Genomic DNA, 19671 nt, shown 5'->3' on the forward strand with positions numbered 1-19671 from the left:
GCCGATCGAAGGTCGCTTTTTTCCGCCCTTTGACTGGACATACCTCGGCTTCGGATAATTTTTTTCTCCGATACTTTTCATTATCTTACTCTTTCATTAGATTCTTGGTGTTTTCAGCATTTATTGCATCATAATAAACAATAGACAATATAACGTAGAGAAAGAAAAAAACTTGAGCGCTCGAAAATCACAGAGAGCGACCACAATGTGACGAACCAGAAAGGCCGTCGGTAGCGATACCGGTCCCAAACATAGCGTGCGCTCTCCAATCTCGCAAGTTTCAACGAACGGATCAAACGTCGCAGATCTCAGTCTTGCATTTCTTCCGGCATATCATGAGGGTTGATAATTCCCGGCACGGAAAGCTGGATTTTTCGCTTGTCTTCCTGAGCGTTTTTCAACGATTGTTCGCGCTCCTCCAGAAAGAGATCGGACGTGTCTTGCCCGGAGAATTCCTGCAACAGAGCCATGCAAACGGAGTTAGACAGCTACAAAATTTGCAGCTTTTCTAAACTACATTCGAATTAGAATGTCCAATAAGCTTGTAATTTGACTTAGTAAGAAATAGAACAAAAATCATTCTCACAAGCATAAGAATGGAAAATGTCTGTGCGCGCCAGACTTGTTTCGCATGACGCAGTTCACCTGCAGCATTTTCAGCAAAACCAGACCTTACATTACAATTAGAGAGTCAAAAATCGGTCAGCGTTGCCATTCAACTACATGTTACGAAGCTATTTCATGCTGTACCTATGACATCAATCGTAACTAACGAACACTTATCACTAAGGCGGATTTTTTTTGACATGTCAAAATTGTAGCGTTAGGTCAAAATTGTTCATAAAGTGACAAAATATTTTTAACGCTCGTATTTCGATTGTATCGTAGATTTTGCACTTTTCATTTGATATTTTACAGCATGTAGCCTACTTTAGACATGGTGTTATGGTCGACGTACCGCAATATCCTAACTGAAGCAAAACTTCTTCGCCATTGCATCATTCTTGTATTAAGAAGCGAATGATGAAAAATTGTGATGTAGACAACATTGTGAGAATGAAGAGACACGGTATGTCACCAGCAGCGTGAGCGCAACTTGAGTGTTGTCAGCCAAACACTGCTGCTGTTCAACGTCCTTGGCAAGCTTTTTAGTAAGGACAGGCACTTTCTACCCAACAATGTAGGAAAGCATCTCTCGTAGTACTGCAATTTTTTTAAAATTATTTCTACCACAGCCAGTTCCAACCAGAAATGAAGATAAGTGGTGCAATTTTAACATGATGTGGGAAAAAATCTAATTTGCATATGATGTCAAAATTTGGGCAAAATTCAGTTTGTTTTGATCAAAAAAGTCAAACTTTGGATTTTTTTCTTTTTTAGGTAAAAAAAAACTGCCCTACTTATCACTATTTTCTACATCCAACTAATCGAAATTGTCACCCGAAAATATCTGGGTTTCTTTCAACATGAATGTATTGGCCGATTGCATATTGAATTCTCCATGAATCTCTTCAAGTAGTTTATGCATAAAAACATATCTAGTAGAAGAGAAAGTAGTTTGGTCACTTTGCGTATATACTGACGGTATACTCGATACTTCAGAAAAGTACTTTGTGACTGAAACCATCTATGTTGGAATTTCAGCCCGAGTGACGCACCTTGATTTGAACCAGGAAATCTCGGAGATGATCTTTGAACTGCGGGATGTCGTGGTTCAGACTGAACAATCCTTGCACGAAGAGTTTGATCTGAGCGCTGGAACAAAGATAAGCTTTTAACGAGAGCACTGTCGGCCAAAAATATTCGTGTTTATTTCAATATCAATATAGTATTACATTATATATTGCTGTACCTCCCAGAAGGTCTACGAATAGTTTTTATGAAATGACGGCCATCAGAGAAATAAGGACTTACTCTTGTAAATGCGGGAAGGCCGTCTTTAGAAGATTGGCGACGTATTCTTGAACGAAAACGACATTGTCTGTGGCGTCAGGATGAAGTGGCTCTTTCATTTTGCCCTGTTCGACCAGGCTGAACATGTACGCGAGTATCGTCGCATGCATTGTCAGTCCTGTCAATAAATTCACCCTGTTTAGTGCTTGCAATTAGGTCTGGGCAAAATCGAGTGCAAAGTGATGCGATTCTGAATCGGTAATCGAGTATCACTTCCATTCGACATTGAACAGTGAAAATGATATGAAAAGATATATGCACCTTTCATGCGACCATAAAGAATAGAATGCCAGCGCTACATCACATTCAAGACAATTTGATTTATTTTCGATCATGTTTATGACATTGCACCAGGGTTGTAATGACTCGAGTCACGATTTTTTGATGACTTGACTCGAGTCATTTTCTCGAAATATTGAAATGACTCGACTCAAACTGTGTATTGACTCGACTTGGACTCGAGTCATAGCGCATGACTCAAACCCAAGTCATGACCCGAGACTTAAAACGGCCAAAACCGACAACATTGTAATTTTGAAGAACAGTAAAGTAACCACCCTATTGGGATTATGTCGATTGGTACTGGTACTTGAAAATCCGACCATTAACTGCTAAAAGTGACGAAAATTAGTTTATTATAAATGCGGACCATTCGATATCACGAAGCTGAGTTGTAAGAGTGGGTTCAACATGACTAACTGGAAACTCAGCAGTCAGCCAAATGATTTGGACTCGGAATCGAGTCATAATGGTGAATTGAAAATGACTCGAGTCAAAACCATAAAAGTGAGAATGACTTGTTACTCGGAGCTTTGTGACTTGACTACAACCCTGCATTGTCATGCAAGTCGACTTCACAGATCTATGGAATTTCCTATTAACGCGAGCAGCTTTGTACTACACGTTCGTATGCAGGGATACGACCAATCAAATATAGGCTGCCACAGCGGACAATAGTGTTAATCAAGTATCAAAAGAACCAATTCTCACCGGCTGTGTGCGATGTGTCCGTGACCACGCTAAAAACGTGCTGTAATATATCCGTAAAATAGGTCTGAAAAAAACTTTGGGAAGCCTTTGTTTCCTGCGTAATGTTTTGCAGAAGTTGGTGGAGGATGTTCAAACCTGCAAAGAAGACAGCGTGACGTCGCGACTCATTATTGGGCGTAGGTTTCTCACTTACCGGTGTCGGCAACATTCCTCATGGTGTGTTTGAAAGCCCAGATAATAGAATCTAAAACCAGCTTAAACTGCGCTGGCGGAATCGCCAGCAGGGCAGGGAAACAGTGATTGTTGACAGCCTGTGGGTACAGAAAGCAGGGTTAAAAAATAGACGAGGTCGGCGCTGCTACACCAGTAGAAGTGGCAATTTCAAAGTCACAAAATTAGTAGACCAAACATACCCCCTTGAATAAGTAGTTCAGTATACATTACATAATCGAGTACTCATAACAAGTACAATTACTTTGCTATCGACCACCTCAGACAAGGAGAGAGGAAATGATCGCTTACTTGTAAAAGTAGGAAAAAATTAGTCCGGTATTCTGGAAATTCTTCAAAATCTTTATTGATCATTTCCAAAGTGCATTCGAAGACGGCGTCGAAAATCTGCGGGATCTCGCGCGTCAAATTGCCCTCGAGTTTGTGAACGATGGCGGCGATCGTGCTCAACACCTCAGGCTCCCGGGCGGCGGGTACGTTCGACCGATAGTCCATCAGGACGGCTTCCAACAGGGGAGGGACAAAGTTCTCGCTGACCTGTGAAAATAAGGTCTAGATTATGACAGAGGCTTGGAAAAATGAGGATGAATCAGACTTGATAGAAAGTACCGGATTTTCAAAATGCAAAATTAGAACTACTATTTTCAAATCCGTTCAACTAGAACCACAAGAATAACCAGCAGTTAGTTGATGATCAGGTGACTAGAGCAAAGTTGTTGCAAGCCAGGATGAAATACCAACCATGTCCGGGTCATTGGAGCGCGCCACCCATCCCGAAATCAATTTCAACGTCTCTTTCTTGACCGTCCTCATGGTCTTGATGAGCGATTGTTTCATCACGCTCTCTCCTTGCTGCACGATGGCCGCGGAAATGTTCTCGCTCAGACACTTGTAAACGTTCAGCATGTCCAGGTAGATTCTTCCCAACTGTGTAGTAAAGCATGGAATGAACCGCTTATGAAGTTTAACTTAAACTGCATCGTGAAGCATTGAATTGAGTTCGAAAGCTGAATTTAAACTGTTGCATGGAATGGACTATAATGACTATTGAGTTCAACTCAAATTGTAAAACATGGAATCGAAGAGTCACGCTACATAATAAAGAATAGAATGAACTAATTATCAAGTTAAACTTGAACTCTATTGCGAAGTATGGAGTAAACTAATCATTAATTAAATTAAATTTGAACTGCGCGGGATAAACTTGACTGTAGCGACAAGCATGGAATTAGGTAATTCAGTTAATCTTGAACTGTATTGTAAATGAAAAGTATGGAACCGACTGATTATCAAATTGAATTCGAACTTTGTGGCAGAGCATGGACTAAACTACTTAGGAAGTTGAACTGAAACTGTATTGAAAAAAATGGAATCTACTAATTTGGCCAAAGGCAAATTACCTGAAGCACAAAATAATGGCCGACGCTTTTACACGCGCGGACGTTTGTCTTCAAAATACTCCCGAGCTGCTTGACAGTGGCCGGGTCCTTCAAAATGTCTACGTTTCGGGTTGCCTGCTGGATGATGTTGTCCCAAACCTGCGCGACATTCACAATGCGGCACTGAAATAAGACGAGGGGCAAAATGTGACTCACCTGGTTGGGCAGGAGCATGTATTTCTCTATGAGATGTTCCTGAACGTTTGCGTCTGTCTGGGCGCTGATCATGTAGCCGACAGCTTCGTAGAACGTGTGCACCTGAACATTAAATTACACCCGTCACAAGTGCACGGCATAATTTCGATGATATCGAGTCGATATCACACTGGAAATGACACGTCGTCGTATCCGCCGCTATTTCTTATACCTGTCAGGCAGAAGTGCTCACTTGGTCAAGTAATAGTGATTTCCAGGTAAGGAGTATAAAACCACTCAAGCAATTAATACATGTTGTAGGCGGAACCAATGCAAGTAGTAACATATTTTGCATTGGACGCACCTGTTGCGGTTGCAGATCGCATATAATAGTGCTGATGTTGTTCAGTATCTCCTCAATGAAAGGCATCACTTCTCCGGCCTGGATTTGGACAAAGTGCCTGCGACACTTCTGGGCGATTTTGATGAATGTGTCGCAAGCCATGTCTTGCACTCCATCATGTGTCTCTAAAAACCAACACAAATTTGTTACTTAGAATGTGAAAGAACTCTTAGAAAGCAACAACTACATGCAGACTTGCACAAACTACTAATCTAGTATGTTAGATCTAGTTCTAGTCGAGAGTTTCAAAAGCGAGTAATTCCAGTTGCACATTTTTAAGTGAGTAGTTCTCGGAGTTTCAAAAAGCGAATACTTCTAGCTCTAGTAGCAGATTTTGAAAATTCAGCATTTCTAGTTCTAGTTGCAGATTCGGAAAGCGAGTAATTCTAGTTCTCGTTGGAGTTTTAAAAATCGAGTAGCTCTAGTTGCAGATCATGAATAGGGAGTCTCACTACATACCGTGCATGAATTCGAACAGCTTGTTCACGACGGTCTTGAGGAAACGCCAGTGAGCGCGTAGGAACCGCGGATATTGCCCGACGACGTACATGATGTTGGAAGCGATGATGGCTTTGTTGTCTTTGCCCCTCTTTTGCTCGCAAAGTCCCAAGAGGTCTGAAGTAAACTCGCTTGTTATGGTAGGGACTCTCGAACTAGGAGTCTGCAAACTTGGACGCGCGTGAAATAACAATGCTGAAATACCCTTTAGGAACGTGACCAGAGTTACACGAGTATCAAATTCTCTGATTTTCTAAACTAAATAAAAATGACCGAATTTTCAAAATAATGGAACTTGAATTTCAAATTAGAGAGAAACAACAAAAACCAAGTTCACTTTATATCAATTGAAATTTCATTATCGTAATGAGAATGGCAGATGTCACTGTGTACTGTACAGTGGGGCTCTTCAAAAATGACTTTTTTTCTCAAATCGTACTGGCTACTTGATAAGATTGTTAGGTTACCTAATTTAAGCCTACACAACAACTTTGGTTCAATTCCAACCAGTGACCATTTTCAGTCACTGCGCAGCTATTTCGAAAAATCAAGACTGGGCCACTAAATAAAGACATTTTTTTAGTTGCTGGCTTCTGAAATTTGAGGGAACAAGCGAACGGCAACAGAACTTGCAGTGGTTCAAGTGAGAAGTCTTTCAGTACATGCGTTATATAACAATTATGTAGATGAACGTTCACCTCTGATCACGGTCACAAGAAACCTCTTCTCATCTTCCTCATGCATGGCGCCACTGATGCTACCGATGGCCCAGCACAGAGTGTTCAAGTTTTTCCACGACCACTCGCTGCCGTTCACTTGGTTGTGCAATTTCTCCGTCATAATGCGTTCCGTGTCCATATAATCAAGATGAGTCAGGTACACTGAATGGAAAAAGATCTGAGTTGAACTAGGAAATTTCACTTTTCCAAATTGGAATAGGAGAAAAATGATAGCTACACCTACGAAAAATTTCTAAATCATAACGAAATGCAACCAATATTGAGTTCACTTTGTATCAAACAAGTTCCAAATTTGATTGGAATTATAATTAATGACTGAATGTGCGAAAAGTTGAATATTGAAGTAAATTTTGAATAAGAAAACTCAATTTCTGTTCATATCAAATTACTCTTGACCCTCATAGTCATAAAAACGACAAATGTTCGCACAGGAAGCTTCGCTTTGCACGATACAGTTCCCTTGCGACACTTTTTGGAACACCAGAAGTTAGATTAGAATTTGCTCTCATCAAGGTAATTAGACATCTGGTATTATCAAGCCTGATTAGGATACTGAAAAGGAGAGAGGAAACATCAACTTACCCAGCGTCTCTCTCATATTCTTATAAAGATTGATGGAGTCTGTGTCCTTCATGAACTCGCGAACCACTTCGCCTTGCTCATTCTCAACCACGAGCACTTCTTCTGGTTTTGCCATGCGACTGATCATCACCAGACGAACCTAAACGACAACTACGTTGAGACGCGGAATCATTTCCCAACGCGAGTTAAGAATCAGGCAAGAAAAATTACGTTTGACTGCACAAAAATCCTCTTGCTGTCAATATTTTGACCGAGGACAGAGTTTTCAAACAAGCGCCAAATCGAGGTGAATGGATGGGCCATAACTCGACAACGTAAGAGAATCTTGTGCGTCAACATTTTGATTAGCATAGACGGGCTTACACTCGAGAACGGCGACCAGACCGTAGTCGAATTCGGGGGTTAGGTCCGAGTCGAGGTGGTGGCTTTCCGACCTTAAAAAACACTTTACAAGCACAAAGAATTCTACCGAGTTAGGGGGGCGGGCACGTGAACGAGGTAGAACTCGCGAATAGGGCCGGGCAAGATCGAGTACACAAGCGATTCGATTCTGAATCGAGTATTAAGGCTTCTGGTCGAGCCTCTGAGTATGACTCATTATAATGTCACACCAGCAGGAATGATGTGGAAAATTCAAATATCCACCTTTTATGCGGCCACAAAATATGCAATGACAGTTCTACATCACATTAAAGACTATTTAGCAGTTTTTTTATCATACCTATTTTGTTGCACTTTCTGACAATGCTGTGGGTTGATCGCGACTTCACAGATATATATGTCACTTCTAATACATGTTTCGTATGCTGCGATACGACCAATAGAGGTTTATAGTCTTCCCCAGTGGAAAATAGGATAGAAAGGATAAATTAACTCTTTAGTGCTCAAAAAATTCATCTCTCATTACTCGACTCTTCATTAAGTAGAATTAATACTCGATTCAGATTCGAGGACTCTAATCATTGTGCCCAACCCTACTCACAAAACAATATTCCTACAAACGTACCTTAGAAAGAAGGGGTTGGTAGATTTGCCTACGTAGCGGAGAATTCGACTCGATTAAAGGCACGGAGGAAGTTGCGGTGAAAGGGCTTTCGCGATAAAGATCGGCTGACAGTTGGTTCCAGTACTCCAGACATATTTTGAAGATTTCGGTTTCTTCCACTTCCGATATCAAGACAAGGTATTCGAGACCCTGCACACATGGAGTAAATAAGAACTGAAACCACGTTGTGTGAACAGAGATAACCAACCTAAGTTAGATGCAAAATGCATAATTGCACGGTGCTGGCACCCAGATCATGGCAGAAATTGGCATTCCATTGGAGCGCCATACTAGGTCACTTAGAGACCCTTGAAGGTACAGAACTTTACAGCCATCATATTATATCAATACGAACATGACATACACCTTGTATCAGATTAGTGATGCGCATAGAATATGTCTTCAGAATAGGAAACCATTGAAGAGAAAACCTCTTCGATTTCACAGTAGGACAATCCAATGTTTTTGGTAAAATCATCATGTACAAGGTTGGGTATAAATTGCAATGAGTAATCAACTAACAATTCATCACCAAGCAGTCAGTCAGTAGAAGAAAGTCTTAGATGTACAGAACTTCCCAGTATACGATTGGATAGTACATTGTTATTGAAATACCAGAGAATTCATAAGATCGTGGTATAATTGGTGATACAGATTGTTGATTTATGCTTTTTTTTTCAATTCTTTACTGATATTCTATTCAATTCTATATACAGAAAATATTCCGGTATATTTCAATATGAATACAGTTTTCCATCCGTCATATTTATATGGTCAGTGTTTGAAACAATGCCAATCAATTTTTGATGGCGATTCCGGGTAGTTACATTGCCCTCATCAGATTATAATTTACATTTTCGGAATCAGAACGACAGTAGCTTCTGTTAAGACCACTTGACGATTTCATTATTTAACATTTGTTTACGAAGCTACCAGAAACTGCTGGCCCTCTCTGGCTGCCAAACGTGTTCTCATCTATCCGCAAATGAGTTATCTATAATGCGAGAGTCATCCTTACTGTGGATAGGAGTTGATGAAGATCTGATCTCTTCTCTATGAGAGCGACGTGCTCTTTGAAAAATATGCAGAGGAACAAAGCAAGATTCTGGATGAAGTTCTGATCGTCGTTACTACCAGTCGCATATGCAGACTTCATGTTTATGGTGGCAGGCAACATCTGAAAAATGAAACGGTCATAAATACTGAATGCACATGGTAGGAAGATACCATACCTGTTTCAGTTGTGTCATTGTCAGAGAATAGAGTTTTGTGAATTCTTCTTCGTATTTTTGGACTTGTACGCCAGCTGTTGTTGTTCAAAATTGAGAATGGTTACTCTGTACGTCAGTGACATCGCAACACACTTACCAATTTCGGTCAAACATTTGAGAGTAACATTCCTGAACATGGGCAGCCCCAAAAACTGCAAAGAAACAAAATGGGGTGAAAATAATGGTCAGTAATTTGGCAGCAAGACGGCAAACCTTATACACAAGCGTTGTGATGAGATCGGTCTCAAAGATGTATCCTAAAGGAATCCAATTCAAAAAGAGAAGCAGAGTGTTCAACGTAGCATTTACCAGTGGCGCGTTCTGGGAATTGCTCTGAAATGTGCAGTTATGTTAACAATAATACAATTGAAGAGGCTTGTGGAGATAGAGAGCTTCAATATACAAGTGAATGATATACTCTTACCCTCGACAAGTGTCAATATTCGGTTCAATTCCAATACGAATTACGCAATACGCATACATTATTCAACAATACAATTCGATCCTTATTATCGAGATCTCACCATAACAAATTGGCAAAGCTGGAAAACTTGGGCAAATTCGTTGCACATGCTATCCTTGAGATGTTTGGCCTTGGCTTGAGTCATTTGACCTTGCGAGAAGTCAAACACTTCCTCACTAAAACAAAAATTACGGTTGAGAAAAAAGCAACTCCAAATTTTATAATGAAATTCTCACCTCAGCAGCTTCAATATGACCATGTTGTTTTGACACAAGCTCTCGTTGGTTCTGCTCGCGCCTACTATGTCGCTGATAAATGTCGGCCAGTTTTTGGGCCAGTCTTGTTTCAGTATTTGAACCTGGAATAATCAATTGCAGGGGTGCGTGAAGACGACCAATAGGGCGCTTTCCACATTACTCAATAGCACAAAACTCACCAGAATCACGTTCAATTTTCCGAGATATGTCTTTTCTTTTTCCACAAGATTGGAATCTGAGGAAGTCTTGATGATCAAGGCGACGATATATTTCTTTATTCCTGAAATGTGGGATCCAATCATGCACGTGACAGTCGGATCAGCTACGAACAGACTTGTACAATGTACATCATGCCAACCTAGCTAGTTGACAATCATTAGTTAATTGTCGAGGAATTCCAGTTGCAGATTTTACAAAGTTGGTAGTTCAGTTCTAGTAGAGGATTTTAAAAGGCGACTAGTTCTAGTAGCGCATTTCAAAATATTTTAGTCGTACAATAACTAGAAAGTACACACATGTCGTCATTAGGTGTGTTCTGTTTTGTGATATCTTGCAGCTATTGCTACTACAAACAGAGTAGCCAGTCTTGGGTTTTGGAAACAACCCTGACTGATTGTATCTCTGATATTTCTTTGCTCATTTGCAATTCAGTAATTTGTGTTCCGTTATTAGTTAGTTAGTTGCAGACCTTTAGTTTGAACTGTTTCGAGTAGTTGTAGTTCCAATTGCGCATTTAGAAAAACCCAGCAGTCTGTACAATGTGCAAGTCTCTCTACAAAACTATACCTTCACACTGATTCCTAGGAAGCACTTTCCAGCGCGTCTTGATCACATTCTCAAGGATTTGCAGCGCGTAGTACTGAAGGAATTCACAGTTAAATTGGCAACCTTGAGACGGTTCACAAAACCAATAACTCACCTTCGTCTGTTGGTTCTGAGAAAATTCGAGGATAGTGTCGACGCGCGTCCACGCGTCTGGGTGTTCCTTCAGTGCGGTTAATATTTCTTCCGCAATCCTTTGCTGCAGATATTAAACATATGACAGTTATCTTAGCACTCCGAACAATCTTTAGTTTAATGGTGTCGTAATTGACAAGCCTTGTATCAGATTAGTGATGCGCATACTTAGAATGTCCTCAGAGGTTAGCAGTCATAATAGAGAAAACCTCCGACTACGACCGCAAGTAAGCCAACTCAAGTTATGAAATCATCACGCACGAGGCGGTCCAGTCATTGAGATAAATTTGGACACTTACCGGCTGTCCAGACCCGTCGTACATGACTCCAACCACATTGTCCAATAGCTGGATGTCGAGTTTTTGTGAAAAATCGAGCAATTGCTGTCCGACTTGCTGAGTTACCGCCATGTTCGAGTTACTGGCGGGAGGTGTCATCTGTAACTTTCCCTGGTAAACAACAGCGTAGTTTCAAGTCACGGTCATCATATAATTTCACTGAGAACATGACGTAAGGCCTTGTATCAGATTAGTGATGCGCATAGAATATGTCTTCAGAATAGGAGATCATTGAAGAGAAAACCTCTTCGATTTCACAGTAAGACAATCCAATGTTTTTGGTAAAATCATCACATACAAGGTGGGGTAAAAATTGCAAAAAGAAACTCATCACCAAGTCATGCAGATAACAGCAGTCAATAAGACTAAACAACCTCAATTAGAATATACAGAACTTATATTTAAATAATATAAGGCTATTAAAATAGCAGAATATGGTAGAATTCAGAAGAACTTTATATATCAACCTTGATCAAGAGTAAAACCGCTGTCAACATGGCATCTCTTTCTGTCATGTTCAAGTTCAATTCAATCTTGATTCCTTCCAACATCGTAACTTATATTTCCAGAAATAACGCCTCCATAAATAGGACCAACGAAGAGCAACATCAATCCCAAACTCTATCTGATGGCCACACCAAGAGCTTAACATATCCAGTGAAATGCTGCAGTCTTCCACCATCAACGATTGGAATACAATGCAACAAAGCCAACAGACTCAATGATGCAGCGGAAAATAACTGAAGAGTTTTCTTTACTATACACAGACCACAGAACAAATGAGAGAAATGCCTTCTTCCAAAACAAGTTTCACAACAACCATAGAAGAGAGCCATCGTGTTGGCAAATATGAACCAGCGAGATGACAGATCTGTCATCTTGGAATAGAAACTTATATTAAAAATGGACTTGACTGAAATTTTGCAGCAAAAAGTATGAAGAATAGGAACTGCTGTTTCTGATATGAACTGTGATTTGAAAAACTGTTACTTCCAGACATTTTGAAGGTAATCATAGATATATATTATTATCATATGATATTACATGAAGAGGACAGACAACTAATCACGAAAATGCTGATATAATGCAAGTGTGTTCATGAATATCGACTCATTAGAAGCGGAAGCACATTCCAAGACAGCTGGACTAATTAAGGACGCAGTCTCATTGACGGGGTAATCATATTTGGCAGTAATGATATTGGCAGTCCATGGTAATCATACTGCTACCACGGACTGAGGCTGTGTACCTGTCTAAAATCCATGATGTCGATCATTGGACATGATAATGATTTGCAAACCATCCACAAAAACAATTCGTACCGTACGTTATTTGAGGGGTTATCGTGAATTCAATAGACAGAAACAGGCATGTCTAGAGCATTGCTCCGATGGAAAACCTTGTACTTAAGAGGCCAAAAGAGCTCTAGGTTCAAATCTGTGTAGCAGAACCAGGATCGATTGATGACGGGAGGTGGCAAAAGCGTTCGCAGATGAAGAAACGACGTGAACAAAAAAATGTTGTTGATGGAACTGAAGCTGTTGGATCTCCACAACCCAAGAACGAACCGTCCAAAACTGGGCGAAACCCGCCGCGTTCTGCTGATCCGGGCTGCGAGACGCGCGTGCGTTAAAACAAACCAAGAACGCGCGACGCTCATTCACGCGCGCGGAATTTTCCACTGCCCATAACAACACGCGGAAATATTCCATGACGTCACGCTGAGAGAAGACACGCTCGCGCGATCGCAAGCAAAACATTCGCGAAACGCTCGAAGGAAAATTGCTGATTTTCGTCGCTGCAACAAAAAGACACGGGACTCTAGAGCCAGAAATGAGCGACGTTGAAGCTCCAACGAAACGCGAGCGCAGAACCACGTAGTAAACAAGAACGCGGGGGTTTCCCGAAAACTGTCGAGTATTTTTCCACTCCGCGTCTCTCGATGTTGACGAGCGCGCGATTCAAAACATCAGCGTGGAATGGCTTCACGAAATCGGAGCATTTCAGACTATCGGCTAAAGGCGAGGCTATCGACAAACTCGATTATTTCAGATACTCACTCAGAATAGATTGGTCGCAAGCGCCTCGTCTTCAGAGGCTCTCCAAATCGCTTTTTCTGTCAACTCTCTTCGTTCAGATCTTCGCGCCTTCAAGGCGTCGAGCTCGTAATTCCTTTCTGCGTTTTCCTTCTCTTTACGGAACGACTCTGACCAAATCTCGATTGTCGCGCTTATATCTCCACAGCAGTTGCTTTCAAAGCGGCTCAAAACGAAATGAATCGTCGCGAGCCACGCCGCCATCGAATAGCCGCTGCTTTGCAGACCGGTTCGATCCGGTTTCAAATCGCTTTCTGACTGGAAGCGTGTTTTTTGACGCTCTCATGATCGCTGCTGAAACGTCTGAGACTGATTCGAGATTTCAACGAAAAGTTTCGCATTTCGGCGCAGCGACTTTCATCGCGAGGCGGTTAAAAACCGCAGTTGGCGCTGGAGACAAAAGGCTCAATGTGCGATTGTGCGTGCAGGCATATATTCTACCGAATGTTGGTCGGCGCTCGAGATTAACGGACCGTTGTTTTGAGTTCAATTCCTTTTATGGACGTGTCATTTTGGATTGGGTCGTTTTTGTTACTCTTCGCGTAACGGCTACGCTGTGCAATATCTACTCTCGCCTCCCAGCCGCAAAGCGACACAAGCGATCGCTGACCGAGAACGGGTGTGTTCGGTCTGATGAAATAATTAATGCGCTGTGTAAAACTATCTCTACATTCGTATCGTGTCGGTTCATCTGAAGTTGTGAGCGTGGCGACTTTTCTGAACATGCTGTTGACCTAGGTCTAGGTGGGTATGCCGCGGCTCTTTAGCCTCCCGCTACCTCGCTTGTATCATATTTCACTCAATTGCATTTTGTAATGCATACTGTTGATATGCACAGTTAGCAAATAAATATTCTTATCTCTCTCTCCCATTGAACGTAAATAGGAACATCGCGGTAAAGTTCTCATTCTCCTATATACAGCCACGCTAGATTAAAATTCGGGTCCTACCAATATACATGAAAGAATCAGAAACCTTCAAAGCAAATGCCTACTCATCTTTTCGTACCTTGCCTGATCTTGGACCTTTTCACCAACTGTATTTTGAGGTTCTATGCGTAGGAATTGGCACTGTAACATCATCATCATCATCATTGGTTTATTAGCAATTTTATCAGTTCAATACACCACAAAAAATGCGATACAATGAATAGACAGGAAGATGTCGAAGCGACTTGGATTTGTCAATGGAATCGGACACCCACCTTGGCCTAGGCGTAGTAAAGAGGAGGCATGCACACTGAATGAAAGTAAAGAATACAGTATAGAAAAAGAAAGCGACAAGAAATAGGGCGGCATGTCATTGGAAGCGAGATCGATAGGTCAGTCGTGGTCCGGTAATCTTGAGGATGGACATATAAATCTATGTCTCTTTAATACAGCAATCTCATTGACTTACCAAACTCATCAATCGCTTCAACGACATATACTCACGAGGGGCTTGCCGATATCATTCGAGTACTCGGATCCGAACCGAGTGTTAAATGTCATCATTCGAGTCGAGTAGTGAAAGATGTTCTTTTTGAGTACTGAAATTACACCGCTAACAGCTATCGCATGAACTAGGGCTGAGCTGAATCGAGCAAGCTCTGATTATGACATCATATACCGTTCATAACGGTACGGACAAAAGTTCCATATTTACCATATTTTTGTAACACAAATTCCGGACGCTCTTTAGCGCCCACTAGCGGATTTCAAAATGAGGTATGAGCACATTGATGAATACGACGTCTCACAAGCAAAGCTTTGTCTATCGACTAGAGGTGGTCACGATCCGGTTCAGCAGTATGTGGTTGCGTGTTGTAAGTTGAAACCAGGGCCGAAGCCACATTTTTCAGCCCCCTCCCGCCCAAATAAACATTGATCTTGAGCCCAAAGTAGGGTAATCGATGCAGCTTCTGAGTGCTTACTATATGCATCTGCATGGTTTCTATATGCATCTGGTCGTTAAATGATTTGAATGAATTATGTCAATAATATTGGTTCTTCCATATATTACTATATAATTTGATCCTCTCTCCGCCCACTTGATCAGAGTTTGCGGTAGAGCTGGTGGAAGATGATGACTTCGAAAATGCAAGGAGCGTAATTGTACAATGTAGGCCTACATCGTTAGGTCATGTCCAAACGCCCTAAACCGACTTTATGAATATACCGTTATCTTGTGATTACAATTACAATTAGACTTATTTCTGTAACTTAATGTTATTTTTATTTATTTATTTTTGATCGCAGCTTTTGCGAGGGTGGTAGTCCCCATATTAAAACCAATATATGTGATACTAAATCATCATCATCATTGGTTTATTAGCAATTTTATCAGTTCAATACACCACAAAAATGCGATACAATGAAAAGACAGGAAGATGTCGAAGCGACAATAAGGAGTAGTCTATGGAATCCGACACCCACCTTGGCCTAGGCGATGTAAAGAGGAGGCATGCACACTGAATGAAAGTAAAGAAGATAGTATAGAAAAAAGAATGCGACAAGAAATAGGGCGGCATGTCATGGGAAGCGAGATCGATAGCTCAGTCGTGGTCCGGTAATCTTGAGGATGGACTGTATTTATTTAGTAGTAATTGCTTGTATTTCGACTTGAATGTGGACATGCTCGTCGACTGTCGGACTTCGGCGCAGCGCGAAGAAAAATTTCATGTAGCATAAATCTGCCCGAAAATAATATTGTTTATGTTGATTTAGGAAAAAATTATGAGCTTACTTCAAAATTCCGGACATTTAGGCATATTTTAGAAATTCCTCCCGGACGCAGTATTATTATCCGGACATGTCCGGGAAATTCCGGACGTATGGCAACCCTAATATATATGCGACCATGAATTGTATGATGTCAGTTACACAACAATGCAGAGGATCTGGTAACTTTCGATCACATCTTCCACAGCGCTTGTGGGTCAATCACTATTTCACTCAAATGTCGCTTTTTCAGCGAGTTGCGCACGATGCGCATCCCTGTGGTATATGGCTGTCGGAGCGGTTTCAAAGCTCTCACGTAGGCAAGAAAGCATCGAAGCTTTAATTAATTATTGTTGATAAAACAACTCGTAGTGAGAAGAAACATATCAGTACTCGAAAAATATCATCTATACCCCTACTCGACTGGAATGATCATAATTGATACCCAATTCGAAATAGTAGACTATATATAGCCTACTCGAATAATCGAATAATTGTGCCGACCCGTAATAAAAACCCATTTTTTGAAACCGAAGGCAAAACTCAACAATTTACAACGTACGTCTACGTACAATGTAGATCAGTGGTCGGCATCCTTTTTCAGATGCGACATGGAAATAAGCATTTAAAGGCGGGCTCATTTTCTTTCCAAATACATAGAAAAGCCTCCCGCCTGTGATACGGCCTGGGCAGTGGGCAGGGCATGTTGCGTGTATATTTCAAGAATCCAGAAACGTTAATATCGCGATTTCCTTCAGCCCGGCATATGTCTTCACCAAGCGTAATGACGTAAATGATTTTATTGACGGAACAAGACACAATCAACACATACTCATAAACTGATGTCATTAATAATAGGCATCTGCCACACCTAGTATAGGCACACTCGTACGTAGTCGCAGGCCGCTTTGGCTACTCGGTGTGGGTAAAACGACCAGGGGTTCGACTTCTTAATCACATCATCATCATCATTGGTTTATTAGCAATTTTATCGGTTCAATACACCACAAAAATGCTATACAATGAAAAGATAGGAAGGTGTCGAAGCGACAAGGAGTAGTCTATGGAATCTGACACCCACCTTGGCCTAGGTCAGGGGTTTCCAACCGGGAGGGGGGAATTCCCCCCTTGGGGGGATTTTGAAATTTTTTATTGGGGAATCTGGCTTAATTTTTTTTAGGGGAATTCTGGCTTTGGCATTGTGTCGGAAGATGCACTGGGTTCGCAAGGTTTTTAGATTTTTATGGTATAGAACTGCTAAGTAGAAATTAGTTCTACTACAATTGTATGTTTCTTTGGCGGCGATTTTAAGCTAGGTGTATGTTTAAATGCGTTCCGTAGATATTACACCCCCTGATAAAGTGGGGCTCACGAGACGATTTCGTTGGGTCCGCGACAGCCTCTCGACCAAATTGCTACTAAGCAGGAAAACGTCAAGCCGAATTCAGCACAAGGCCGCTAGTGAAATTGTTTAACTTTTTAAGCCAACATATGAGCTAACGTGAGAAACATAGCGTATCTAACTCATCGCTTCAACTCAAGTCCATAGCAAGCGGACTTGGTGATTTATTTTTCGTCAGCGGCTACCCGACCAGTCAAAAACAGGTCAAATTTGACTGTACTTAGTGCGGCCGCATTCGCCATGGTTCGGACCCAGAGATGGTCAAAGTAGTCAAGAAAGCTACTCAAGTAGAAGTAGAAGTAGCGACGAAAAAAATCTACTCAAGTACGAGTAGAAGTACTTCTCCCATAAGCAACCTAAAACTACTTCAAGTAGAAGTACAATTGACTGACTTTAAATCTACTTAATTAAGTAAGTAGTTGTGAAAACGATCCTAATTCGTTCACATGGATTGTCAAAAAAGTACAAATTGAGCAATACGAAAGGTGCCGAGCTTGATTCATGTTGATGCATACCACGAGGTATCCAATTTTCGACAGCCTAAGCATTCGTCCGCATCATGTGATGAAAATTATAGTATTGGTTTGGAAAGGCGATACTAATCCTCTGTTTTCTCGAACAGTATGTTTTAGAAAATATCATGGAATGGCGCCCTCCCCCATACTATAAGGCCCGTAGTTTAGTCGAAGAGCAAAACGGAGAAGTTGCATAGGATACGGTGTAAACATTTTGCGCGATTAGTAAACGGTAATAAAAAATATGGTGGACCGTAAAATTGCCATATTGTGTATCTTTATTTCCGGAAATTAAAGGAATTACTGCACTTGCTTTTATACTTCAACATGTATGTTATCGTGACAAAAGAACTGATATTAATTTGAACTCAAAGCATATGATACTGGGAATTGAAAGTGAAATATAAATACTACTTCTAAAAGCGGAACATGTATCTCATGTCTTTAGTCAAGAAAGTTTCAAAGGTGGTATGCTATAACACTTTTCGAGATTAGGATACGCCATGGACATGCTAGATTACGATATGATGAGTAAGTGCTAGATTGCGAAACATCAGTTTCAAACGCTATGATGAGCCATATATACTGTGATGAAATATTTGATATGGCGAAGGGCGACAATGTGGTGTGAACGGAACCACGCCTACGCTACCTAAATTATATTCACCGATACTATCGTGAAATTATACTGGTTACCCCGTATCCACTGCGCGCTAAGCGCGGCAAAAATTTTGGGCTTTACCCAACTTTTATGAAAATTAAATGTTGATACTCCGTGAAAACAGCCCCGAAATTCCTTAGGCAATCTTCCTGATTGGTGGATTTAACTACTTCTACTTGACAAACTGAAAATAGCGAAAAGTAAGTAAGTAGATCACAAAATATTACGAAGTAGAAGTAGCGAAAATCAGATCTACTTGAGTAAGTACCAGAAGTAGAGGAAAATTACTTGAGTACTTCGAAAAAGTAGAAGTACTTCGTTACTGACCACCTCTGGACATATCTGAATATGTTTGGCCATATCAGTCAACAAACGGTTGCGCGTTAAAAAGCACATTTTTTAAGTCACAGGCAACTTTTTCATAGGAGGGGGGGGTTAGCTCAAATATCGGCCAAGGGCGGCACGAGACGAAAAAGGTTGGGAACCACTGGCCTAGGCGATGTAAAGAGGAGGCATGCACACTGAATGAAAAGTAAAGAAGATAGGCAAGCAGCAAGAAATGGGGTGGCATGTCTTGGAAGGCGAGATCGATAGGTCAGTCGATAGATCGATAGGTCAATCGATAGGTCAATCTTGAGGATGGACTAATATTCACTTAGTAGTAATTGCTTGTATTTCGACTTGAATGTGGACATGGACATGCTCGTCGACTGTCGGATGGCCGGCGGAATACTGATCCACACATCGGGTCAGGCATATTTGATGGAGCGATGATCTTTTCGGTCGATCATATATGATATTTGGACGACGTGGACGCGCGTATGTGTTGTACTTTTGATTCCGAGGTGAAAAAGTCATTGAAATATTCGGGACAACGACCGCAGTGGAACAAACTTTGCGATTTCTAGTTTCCGCATATCTTCTATGTTTAGGACACCGAATATCTTCACCAGCGACTTATTGGATGGACAACCAGGCCCCTGTGGGGCCCTAGCA

The 19671-nt window shown here is 41.2% G+C and overlaps 1 protein-coding gene and 1 long non-coding RNA gene across 3 annotated transcripts in view; one reads left to right on the forward strand and one right to left on the reverse strand.

Moving 5' to 3' along the window:
* Positions 1 to 19671, forward strand: part of LOC145444639 (uncharacterized) — a 233148-nt gene that overhangs the window by 74104 nt on the left and 139373 nt on the right. The gene's annotated exons all lie outside the window — the stretch shown is intronic.
* LOC145444475 (exportin-1-like) lies at positions 102 to 13647 on the reverse strand. 2 transcript variants are annotated; one of them, XM_080322467.1, is made up of 25 exons: positions 13363 to 13647; positions 11264 to 11413; positions 10927 to 11028; positions 10794 to 10866; positions 10187 to 10287; positions 9987 to 10108; positions 9812 to 9926; positions 9501 to 9620; positions 9385 to 9439; positions 9249 to 9322; positions 9035 to 9193; positions 7978 to 8166; positions 6972 to 7110; positions 6348 to 6530; positions 5611 to 5766; positions 5113 to 5276; positions 4770 to 4871; positions 4575 to 4712; positions 3916 to 4101; positions 3466 to 3711; positions 3137 to 3254; positions 2944 to 3078; positions 1915 to 2071; positions 1659 to 1755; positions 102 to 455 (listed from the first exon to the last, which is right to left on the reverse strand). In XM_080322467.1, the coding sequence occupies exons 2-25, from the start codon at positions 11399 to 11401 to the stop codon at positions 309 to 311; spliced, it is 3216 nt and encodes a 1071-aa protein (XP_080178593.1). In that variant the 5' UTR covers positions 11402 to 11413; positions 13363 to 13647; the 3' UTR covers positions 102 to 308. The 2 variants fall into 2 exon arrangements, with proteins under 2 accessions (XP_080178593.1, XP_080178592.1); XM_080322466.1 differs by lacking the exon at positions 13363 to 13647 and adding an exon at positions 11770 to 12024.

This window comes from Botryllus schlosseri, chromosome 8 (assembly GCF_051294905.1).
Source record: "Botryllus schlosseri isolate E-star chromosome 8, Bs_hap1, whole genome shotgun sequence".
Taxonomy (NCBI): domain Eukaryota; kingdom Metazoa; phylum Chordata; class Ascidiacea; order Stolidobranchia; family Styelidae; genus Botryllus; species Botryllus schlosseri.